Here is a 12497-nt window from a genome sequence, read left to right as displayed (position 1 = left end):
TGAGCTACAACAGAATGGCATTAAATATACTGATCCCAAGGATATTGCCAATATCCTGGCAGATTGATTCAGTGCCAACTTCACCCCCCCCTCACCCCCTAAATGGCCCATCTCAATACCGGATGATTGCCAAATTCCGGTAATAACGGCCACGCAGGTAAAAAACGCACTCTCCAAAGGTAAGAATAGAGCATCCATGGGACCAGATGACATCCCGGGCTGTGTACTACATGAACTACAATATGAACTGGCACCTCACCTAAGTGTCATGTTTAATCATAGCCTCACCTCAGGTTTCATGCCCACTGAGTGGTGCAGAGCTACAGTTATCCCACTCCACAAGGGGGAATCCACCTTGGATCCCGGAAACTACCATCCCATCAGTCTGATGAGCCTTATCTGCAAGGCCATGGAATGTATTATCAAGGAACTTATAAACAAAGACACTGGCAACCTTCAAACACTGGACCCCACCCAGTTTGGGTTCATGAAGGACCAATCTTGTCTCCGGAACCTGATTGACTTCTTCGAATCAGTCTCCAGAGCCATGGACAAGGGTGAGGTGGTTCACACAGCCTATCTAGACCTTGCCAAGGCCTTTGACATCATCCCCCACTCTGGAATCATAGATAAACTTACTAAGCTGGGCATTAATCCCTACGTCACCCAATGGGTTGCTAACTGGCTTACTGATAGAACCCACACTGTAAAAGCAGCCAACTCCAAATCCAGCTCCAGACAAGTGACAAGTGGAGTACCTCAGGGTTCAGTCCTGGGACCGCTCTTGTTTGGCATCTACTTCTCTGAAGTACAGGCCAACACTAAGGGACTCTGGCTAACAAAGTTCGCAGATGACTGCAAACTGGGAGCCATTATTGAATCACCAAATGATGTGGATACTCTTCAAAAGGGCCTAACAGAAACAGATGCTTAGTGCCAGAGCCATGGGCTCAAGCTCAATGCCAAGAAATGTATAGTTATCCCCTTTGGGAAAAAACATATACCCATGAATTACCATATAGGTGGCAGTACACTAAACACCAAAAGTGTGATAAGAGACTTAGGGACACAGGTGGACAGTGGTCCCGCCTTTAATAACCACATTGCCACAACAGTCAGGAAATCCTTCTATGTGGCACACCTCATCACTAAGGGCTTTTCATCCAGAAAAAAGGAGGTCATTGTCCCACTGTACTCATCAATACAACATCCCATTTGGTATATACCTCTCAAGACATCTGCAACAACTGGAAAGGCCGCAGAAATACCTCACTAAATGAATCACAAGCCTAAAGCAGATGCCCTACTCTGACCGCCTTAAAAAACTCCAGCTATACTCTGTTGCATATCGTCTACTCAGAGGCGATCTCTGCTTAACATACAAGGTCATGTCATACCCAGAGCTGTTGGACATGCTACACTTAAAGAAATCCCAATCCTTCAGAGCAACACGCTCCATGGATCTAAACCTTGTCATCACAATAAACAAAACATGCTGGAGGGATAGGTTCCTGACCCAGAGGCTCCCCAGACTCTGGAATAGATTGCCCACACATGTCAAGTAGAGTGCCTCTTTGGCCATCTTCAAAAGGAACCTTGACGATTGGATGGGAGAAAGGAAATTCACCCCGGGGATCACATCAGTCGCCCTGCTAGACAGGGGTCCAGGGAAGTAAATAGTGTGGGAAGAAATAGCCAGGGAATTGTTATGGCTAGGCTTGTATAGGCCCTAGGGCTGATAGCCTAATACCAACCTATGAACCTATGAACCTATGATACATTTTACATACTCTGAAAACATCCAATTTGCATAATGTGTGCCATGTCAGTATAGACAGTAGGCTGGTTAGACTGGTGTTCGTAATGTTAGGATGAAACAAAATTAGTCAAGGGTTTGTGAGCCATAAACAAAGCAACACATTTTTTTATATTCTAAAAGCTACATGGAATCAGAAAATAGCTTGCAACTGGAAGGAGATTGCAAAAAGAGTACTGTCAGAAAATTGCTCTTTACTCAGGGTAAACAGATACACTTCCTTACCTTAGTATGAATTGCAATCAGTGGAATGACTTATGAGCAGAAGAAGCAGCTAGAAATAATTCTGGCAGTGCAGAATGTTCAGGAATGAAAAAGCAAATATATAGGGACAGATTCTGAAAGACTTGCTCTCAGCATGTGACTTATTTAGGTTTAAGGTAAGTTGCTCTCTTGCTGTGAGGCCTATCTATAAACAAGCTACTCCAGGGGCCAGATTCCAAAAAAACTGCACTCGGCCTGCTCTCAGTACAAGAAGTGACTTGCACTGAGAGTAAGTCTTTTGGAATTGGGCCCTTATTGTAATCAAATACTTGTATATAATACACCATCAGCTATGCTGTTTATTCCTTGATAAGCTCTACTTATGCAAAACAACTCAGGGTTTCCAGACTTATTAAAATTTTCATTAGTAACAAAATATATGCAGCCTCCATTCAAAGAAGTCCTAAAACTAAGAAAAAGCTGAACAAATTCATGCAATATAAAACAAATTGTGCTGAAATCAAACAAATGTTTTAACGTTTCCCTAATGGCAGCTTTTAATCTTTGCTGCTGCTGCTGAACAGGCTTTGGTTTAAGTCAAATATCTGGGCTTGCCTTCTTAAATGCATTAATCTTCTTAATTGAGTTAATTCTCGTGAATAGTGGTATCCTTGAAAGGGATGTTTCTATCACATGCATACATGTGTGTGTGTGTGTGTGGGGGGGGGGTATATGTGAGTGTGCGGGTGAACTTTAGATACTCAAAATTTCCAAACATCAATCCTTTGAATAATGAAGACCAGAGAATCGAAGTTTTGAAATCTTGAACCTTTTCAAATGAGATTGCCATACAGTGCAGAACATGAACTTTACTGCTCTCTTCACTGTAGTGCGATCTTGGAGTTGGTATATTTAAGTAGCAGGGGGTGTGAGGGGTGCAGGTGGGCTTGCCCCCCAGCAAAGACATGAAATTAGTACTTTTTACCTTTTGGAGGTTTATTTTTTCTTGGTTTCAGATTTCAAAACTTCGATTGTCTGGTCTTTGTTATTCAGAGGTTTGATGTTTTGAAATTTTGAGTATCCAAAGTGAATCCATGTGTGCGCATATGTGTGTGGATTTGTATACTAGAGAGAGAGGGAGAGACAGAGAGAGAGATAAAGAGAGAGAGAGTCAGATGATAGGTTCATACAGTAATACTAGGGAATTGATCAAGTGGTCTATTTGTAGCCTAGCCACAGACCCTAAATTGTAGTACCCGTTTAAATGAATAACTATTACCTATTCACAACTCCCTTTCAATGAAAGCTCGAGGATCCAGATCAGGGGTGTATTTACAACTGCCCTTCTAATCAACCAGGTTACTCTTAAAGAAGAGCAGAGAACTTATTTGCATTATGTCCAAGGGGAGTCTATTCCATAAGGGATGGATTTTCTAAGATATATATCTAGAATGCGAGCAGATCATATTTATGTTTCAGTCGAAGTTTAGTTCTCTTGGGGGGTGTTACAAGTGTTGTTTTGTGAACATACAAGAATTCACATATAGGTGGATCCTTAGAGGCTGTGTACGCTAGACAAATGTCAACCTCTTATGAGTCTATATGAAACTGAAAAGAGAGAGAGTGTTTTATATACCAAAGGGGCTGGATTCTATTACGGCTTGACCAGGGAGAGTAGAGAGATGATAACTCCTGGCGATTAGTCTGTTCTGACAACAGTAGCTACATGCTCATCAAGTAATCGTTCATTGTCAGTGAAAATGCTCATTGATCACATAAGTATCTCTGAGATAAAGAAAATACAGCAGGATCTTACTTGACTACATTTTGTCTGAATGACTGTTACAAGAACTAAACAGATTGGAAGGATTTATTTTTATTTTCCTCTAAGCAGGCATTATATAAGTGTATCACCCAGCTTGAGGCACTACAGCATCTCCAACTAAGATAACCAAGGACAACTCTTCCTAAGAGCTACCCAGGCCATCATAAAGCACTTTCTCTCTCTCTCTTTTCAGTTTTACAGACTCATGAGAGGATGATCTCTGTCTATAATGCAGAGCTTCAAAGTAAATGTTTTCACCAGTGCTGTGTTGAAAAATGCACCCTACTAAACATCCTTAGGCTCTGATTCACAGCAATTATGTTAAATTAAACAGGGCTGAAATGAATTGTTTTTTGAAAGAACATCTATCCTCCAATGTAAGGGACTTTCCCTCTTAAACTCCCTTAATACAGACTCTCTCCAAGGTCACACTACCATGGAGGAAATGGATTTATCATTATCACTTAAGTTTTGTTTCAATGACATGAATTGCAAATAAGTTCATTGCTTCTGGATGTAAGTCTGAATAAGTTAATTGCTTCTGGACCTAAGTTTGCATAGTCTGAGAAATAAAAGAAAAGAAAAAGTCAAATGGTAGTTCTCTAACCTATGAGATAGAATATATATTTTCCACATGCATAAAAGGAACTGTGATTAGTTTAACAACTTTGAAAAATGAAACAAGTCACTAATATTTTAAGTTAAAGATTTAGTGATATAAACATTTTAAAACAAGCAAACACACAAAGAATAATTACAAATTGTTTATTTTGTATTTTTTTAATTTCTTTACTTTTGTTGTCGACAGGGTTATATGTCATCTCTCTGAAGTGAACTATTTCTGGGATGGAAAGCTAGTAAAGTCAGTGGTTTTAAATTGCAAAAGAAGCCATGAATCAATAATGAAAAAGCTTAGATTTACAAGCAAAGCTCGTCAGGTAGATTGTCGGATGAGGTTTATTTGTATTTCTGGTTCTTGCAATCTATGACTTTAGAGAACTGAAAATGGCAGCAACTGGCTTTTCTTTACATTTATCCTTCTGTCACTTGCTCTGTAGTGTAAACATTCTAACATAAAGTATTTATCATTTTGTTTGCTTAAAAAGGCCCCAGAGACAAAATAAAGTTTCCATCGTCATAAAGAGAACTAAGAGTGCATAACAAGCTCTAGTGTTACATACAGTATTGCTGTATAACAGTTGATCTAAACAAATTAAATATGATCAGTTAATGACACATTTATATTACTAACCTATTGCATTTGTAAAGTAATACTGTATTGTTTTATTTTAAAAAGCACTGCCAAAACTAAAATAAAAGTGTAGCAGTTAATTCACCTATATGACTGAAAGTTGTAACTAATCCTAGAAGACTATGACATCATAAAGAAACATATTTAATGCTGGTAAGTTTAAACAAACAATTAGAATGAGCAGTCAGGAAAATTCAAAGTTTTACACTAGCTCACTTGATTTAGGCATGATTGCTTTTCACAGTTTAAGGCAGATGACTTAATAACAGCCTGCCCAAATGCAGACGACTATTCAAAGAGGTAACAGGCATTCAAATATAAACTTTACATCCTCCATCCAAGCCTAACTCTATAATCTCTAAAATATCATAGCTCCCATTACTGTATTGCCCATTTTACTAAAATATGGTCTCACTCTAACTAACCACCAGCTCATAACAAAAATGCAGTTGCTAACAAAACAAAATTGCCACGGTATTAAATGGATGAAAAGAAAACCTAACCTGCATCTATCTTCTAAAGCAATGCATCTCATGAGATATGAACCTTAATCAAGGTCCAGCAATATCTCCCACACAGACTTCATTGCAACCAACAGCCCGCAGCTTTTCCACACTGGTATCAACACCAAGTTTGCTTCACATCCATCTACTAATTTTCTTCTCCCAGCCACCTTAAAACAAAAAAAGTGTTAAAAAACTCAAAGTTGTTGTGTCTTTCGGTTTTTCCTGGTTAGGGGTCGCCACAGCGGAACTCTGGTCCACTAATGATTGGCAGTAGAATTTTACATGCCGAGTTGCTGGCCCTGACGCACAACCTTCAACGAAGGTATGCCCATTCACGCATGTCTCCACACACAGAAGACGCACTAGCTGAGAATCGAACAGGACAATGTCTTACTGTGAGGCGACAATGCTACCGCAGCACCACCACCACAGATGAATAATAAATTAGAATGTATAGAAGCCTGTGTTACTGAAAACCAGCCAGACATACCTATCTCCTGATGCATAGCTTAAACACCTTCACCTTGACCTCTTCCTGCTTAAATAAGTTATATGGCAGACATCTTTCGAGACAACGCACCAAATCACAAACTTGCGTAAGATAAAACCTCAGGCTGTGGCTAATAGCAGCCACAGATCTAATGCAGACCCAGATTAGAATCTCATTACACTAAACGCAGGAAAAAATATAAAACTTATTTTAGAAGCACTCTACATCCCTCTACCCTTCCCCATAGCAACCTTCCAGACTACAATATCCATAATAATTCAAAAAGACAAGACTAAAAACATAATAATATCAGATGACTTGAACAAAGATGTGCATTCAGGTAAATACATCCTGAATGAGGCCTTTCAACCAATATAACCAATGCCAGGTTGTTAATTTTCCAGCTACACAAAACACCAAATCTGGGGAAACATTCACTGCTCCACCAACTTATTTATCAACAGTATCCCACATAGGATATAAAACACAACATGCCTTACCCAACAACCTAAGTGACCACATTACAAATGGATCAATTCTCTTGTACAGACCTCCTAACTCCCTTCCATCTTCAAATACTTCAGAACCACTGGACAGAGCAAAGATGATGAATTTCATGCAAGACTATACCACAATGACTGATCTCTATACACTACAGCCGACGTGGATGTTGCTTTGGGACACATCAATTCCATTGTCTAAAGAGTACTTGGCAGGCACTTTCTTGAGACTATAAAAGGGGAAGGGGCAAACCCTGTTCATAGTTTTCCACTAGCCTCAGAAGCTTAATCAAAGAGAGAGAGAGAGAGAGAGATAACACCTGAAAACAGAGGAACACTACAACCATCCACTCCCTATATAATAACTATTTATTACTCAGAAAAAGATGGAAACTTGAAATCAAAGAAGCCAAATCAATATACCTAAGGCACAAATATATATCTTACTTAGATTCCCTCTAACATTCTGACTGAAACACCCTTATGAGCCATACAAACCCTATGGATTTTAAAACAATGATCAGCACACTTATACGACTACCCATGACCCCCCATACAACAACTGGCTCCACTATGAATCAGACTCCAGCATAACAAAGTACTACCCTCCTTCTACTTTAGGGACCTAACTGCCAAGACAGTAAGAAAATGTCTTGCAAAACTGGGTAAGAACAACCTCAATGCAACACTACACCCCACCTTTCTGAAACTATGTGCCAAACCACTTACTAAACTCTTGACAGATATTTTAATGTAACAATAACTTCAGGAAAGATACTCTTCCAATTTAAGCACTCCCTTATAATTCCCATCCCAAAACAGCCCAGCCCTGCCTCCCTCTTGCTTTCACTCTTTCTCTATACTATGCACTATCACAACAAGTTTAGACAAACGTCTCTGTAACCAGGTACAAGAACACCTTTATAAATATGACTTCATGACAAATGAGTTTACTTGCTATTGCCAGGAAAGCGATAACAAAGAAATGGAAATTGAAAGAAATTATTTTATTTGAAGAATTCTTAAATATTGCTAAACATAGAATAACTGATGAAATTTGAATGATTCATGGAACACAGTCTTTTGAATATATGTTTATTGTATTTTCTTTTCTTTGTAAGGATTGTATATATGTTTAAAACTAATAAAAATTTGTTAAGAAAAGAATGTAATGCTATTGAAGATATTATAAACAGTGAAAGAAAGTCCTGAAATAATAAATGAATAACATCTATTGGCTTAGTATAGGCTTGTTTTAGGGCTAACTACACTACTGACATAGTCAGTACTAGTCACAGGAAGTTATGCTCCTCTCTGGTAGTAAGCATCCTAGCTAGGGGGCAATGGTAGTTAAGAAACTGTAGTTTAAAAAGCAAGATACAAAGCAGAAGACCTGTACAATCATTAAAAGGACTGGCCAGCTCTTTAGAAGTAGAGATGTTCAGGTCTGGGAAATAGAAGTATAGATCTGAAAATACAGTTTAATGTAATATGCAGATCAATTATATTCTGTTAAGAAGAAGAAATTAAGAGAGAAATAAGCTCCTCTGGCAACAGCAGCCCTTGTTTCAAGAAGAATGTATGCAATATTTCCAACAACACCTAAGCTGCTGAAAATTTTTTAATCTAAGTTATAAGATATTGTACCACACAGAAAATATAGGACAGATATCTAAATACAAAAAAAAACTTAAAAAAAATCACCCATATCATTAGCTCCAGTTACTAGTAGCTTTATTTTTTTTCAAACACCTTTATTGAATTATCACTTGTGACATAAGCAAATTTACATGCATATAACAGTAATCAAACTATATTAACATAAACATTATACTTCACATACGTTGCTATATATCATATAACCTAAGCAATATTACATAAATTATTCAATTCCTGCCTTTTTTTAAACAAGAAACATGTTTACTGAACCATCACTTACTACATAGGCTGTATATCATATAACCTAAGCAATATTACATAAATTATTCAATTCCTGCCTTTTTTAAACAAGAAACATGTTTACTGAACCATCACTTACTACACAGGCAATCATACATTCATATAAATGAAAACAAACCACACTGACACAATTCTAGTTGCAAGCATTTTACATCACAAACCATACTGACACACTCCCACTTGCAAACAATATACATCACCTATAATTTACCCAATCTTTCTCAATCAAACATTACATAGCTCATTTAAGTCCTGCCGCCTTTTAAACCTCATTCCTCCCTTGTATGTCTTGTTCCCACAATTCCCATTTTTTTCCTAGTAGATTGCTCCTACCCCTCTATAAATATTTCAATTCCAGTTGTTTTATCTCTGTTACTATACTCACTACTTCCAGCATTGTTGGTTTAGATTTTGATTTCCATTTTCTAGTGATTTTTCTTTTGGCAGCCACCATTATTAGACACAGCAAGGCCTAACCATGTCTAGGCAAGTCCAATTCTGTATCATAGCTCAGAAAAATCATCTCTATCGTCAGATCAATCTGCCCACCCAGCATCTTAGACAGTGAATCCTGCAAGGAATCCATAAAGTCCGCCAACTCAAATCACTTCCAGAAAAATATGTTCTCAACTGGTATTTATGTTATACACATTTTTTGCATTGGTTTAACACATTGCCTTCAGCTTGGGTCTGTTTTGGAGCAATGTTCTTACTCAGTTAAGAAATATTAACTAACAAATAAATACGTAAATAAAAGCCTGCAGTGACATGTCAGATAGACATTAACGCCTCTCGATACAGGTTAACAAGCATCTCTAGATTCACAGGACACTTAGAACATAAATGTTTGAACTCTGTGTGCACAGACAATTACTAATAAAAGTCACTGAATGAACAATAAAACACTATGTTTTCTTTTCCTTGTTGTTGTGTCTTTCGGCTTTTCCTGGTTAGGGGTCGCCACAGCGGAACTCCAGTCCCCTAATGATTGGTAGTTGATTTTTACGTGCTGAGTTACCAGCCCTGATGCACAACCTTCACCGAAGGTATGCCCATTCACGCATGTCTCCACGCAGAAAACGCTCTAGCTGAGAATCGAACCGGACAGCGTCTTACTGTGAGGCGACAACGCTACCGCAGCACCACCACCTAATTTGATAAATATATTCTGGTTTGCATATTATGTCACTATAAGGTCCCTGTACTATCTTCTCTGTTTGGGTTCATAATTCTTGATACTACCAGTTAGAATATCAAGGCGTTAATTGAATGGTTAATACATACTAGACATTATTCCTTATATAATAATGGAGCTCCAAAGGTTTGAAAAAAATAATCTAGTTTTATCTGGGTTCTGACCTACAATCCTAGCTGTAACATGTTTATTGTTGTGAGGTTCATATGTCAGAATGTACACGTGCACGCGCACGCGCGCACACACACACACACACACACACACACACACACACACACACACACACACACACACACACACACACACACACACACACACACACACACACACACACACACACACACACACACGCAGCTTTAAAGGCTAACAAACTTAGGGCTACCCCAGAACCTAAAATAAATATATAAAAGGGTGGCAAAGCAAAGTGTATAATAGCTTTTAAAGCAGCCAGCTGAACAGACTACATCTTGCTGTTGGCCACACTGTCACACACAGTACGGCTTCACAGAGTCAGCAATTAAATATTTCATTAAGTGATGTCTACCTTGTACAGCAACTGTAAACTTAAAGTGGTGACTTCCTCACACATAAAAATCATGCATACTAAACATTGCATAATTACAGTAAAAGTAAATTAAATATACTAAGCCACAAAGAAATGAGTATGTCTACAACTGTATCTTTTCACAGCATAGTTTATGTAGAAGTTAAACAAAATGTTTAAATCTCTGACATGCACTACTAAACTCCCTGTATTACAAAAGATTATGATCAGATCTCTGGGATCCACCATTATGTTGAATTACATGGTATCATTTCTCAAACACATAACTAACTGATTATTAACAGCACCCTGATCATAATCAACTATATAGTACTAACTAAGATGTCAATACAATAAGAGTTTAATAGATGATCGAGGGAAGAAATGAAACAAACTTTGTGAATGAGCATAGACTTCATTTATTGGCACTTAACATCTCAGTCAATAAAGAACAGCTGCATTTTTCTATCATTTTAAACATTTGGTCTTGCAACAGTTCTCTTCAGAACAGTTCAGAACAGAATGGTGCTTTGTGCTATTTAAAAGTATGATCAGTTAAAATTAACCTACATACCTTGAAAGTAGTTCTCCACCATCCATCACGATCAGAGAACAATGATTCCTCCTTTTCTTGATCACTTTTCTATAGAAACAGAAATTAGACCCACATTAGTTGCGGACGTATGCTATATAAGTAAGGAATAATTTCATTACTTCAGTTATCAATCACTAGCTATGTATAACAGATTCAAATTGTATCTTTAAACTATGCAAGTCTTTAAAATGGGAAAGCAAAGACTATGTTCAGTGAGTTCCTACGTGTGTGTGTGTGTGTGTGTGTGTGTGTGTGTGTGTGTGTGTGTGTGTGTGTGTGTGTGCACGCGTATATATATATATATATATATATATATATATATATAGATATATAGATATATATATATATATATATATATATATATATATATATATATATATATATACATACATATATAATTAAGGTGTATCTGTGACCAGGAATCACAACTATTATTCCATGCATTGTTGAAATTAGCAAAAGCATAAATAAATGTCATATATCTCCCATTCCAGCTAAAGATTGCTTTGGAGCCACAAAAATATTAAGTCACATGACTCAAATCCTATATAGCAGCCAGGCAACAGAAGCTTGCAGGATGAACTGTTACAGCAAGCGGCCTTCCCAAAAGGTGAAGTATATGGCCGCTGCGGTGGCATTTGCATAGATATGCTTTCCCAATGTTGATTTATTTTCTTATTTATTTATTATTAGGTAAAGAAGCATGGCAGCGGCATCTCTTTACTTGCATAAATAAGCAAATACATAAACAGCCTGTCCAAAGCAGCTGTAGCTGGGGCACCCTATTAGTAGGTGCTGGACACCAAACATGACCATTCAGTTAGTAGACTTTCTGCTCTGTCCCACCCAAGATCTAGACAATGATTCAGAATCATTCTCTAGATTATAGTCTGGATGGCAAGCCTGCACATTCTAAAGAAGTAAAGTAGATTCTATGGCAATAAGTTGAAATACATTGCTGCAATCATTATTCTTTTTTTTTTTTACTTTCCTCAGGGTGAAGCTAGGGGGTAGGGGTAAGAAGGCGTGCTGTCTAAATACATCTGACAGCAGCATATTACTGTGGCCATTTGTTCTATCTCCCTAGTTTGACTTCAGAGAGTTTCAGAAGTTTTTTTTTCTAAAAGATACTCTGCCTACTTCATTGGCTGAGTCAGAAACATCAGGATTCACAACTGGATTCAGCAAACACGTAACTTTTACTACAAACAACATGGTAGTGCAGCATAAATCATGCTAGCATTTTAGTATCTTATACCTAGTCACTACAGCTTAGAAATTGCTATTCATTATGGGCTTGGCTACTTCTTAAAAGAGCTCTATCACACATTTATATTAAACAAGCAATGACAATTTATATATACTTACAGGCTTTAAGCCAAGTATTATCACGTCTCCCCTTATGAGAAAAATCTAAATTTTCAAAGTTATGAAGTAGGATGATACACAACTAATGCATCATATATTCAACACTCTGGAATGATCCCACAAAAGAATATGAACATTGTAAGTAAATAATGGAGTAATACGCAAACATTATGGAATTTAGAGTTAATATTTATTTAACTGCACCAATGACTCTTTCACAGAACTGTTGATAATGCTTTAAGG

General features: G+C 37.6%; 1 protein-coding gene across 2 annotated transcripts in view; it reads right to left on the bottom strand.

Annotated features, from left to right (window-relative positions):
- STPG4 (sperm-tail PG-rich repeat containing 4) overlaps positions 1-12497 on the bottom strand; it is a 368777-nt gene that overhangs the window by 204240 nt on the left and 152040 nt on the right. For both annotated transcript variants that reach the window (XM_044060218.1, XM_044060211.1), the window contains exon 2: positions 10866-10934. In XM_044060218.1, coding sequence (XP_043916153.1) covers positions 10866-10934 — 69 coding nt within the window. The remainder of the gene's footprint in view (positions 1-10865; positions 10935-12497) is intronic.

Source organism: Protopterus annectens, chromosome 1.part0 (genome assembly GCF_019279795.1).
Source record: "Protopterus annectens isolate FY-2018-M chromosome 1.part0, PAN1.0, whole genome shotgun sequence".
NCBI classification, from domain to species: Eukaryota; Metazoa; Chordata; order Ceratodontiformes; family Protopteridae; genus Protopterus; species Protopterus annectens.
The sequence above is the reverse complement of the archived record's forward strand: the minus strand, read 5'-3'. Positions and strand labels throughout refer to the sequence as shown.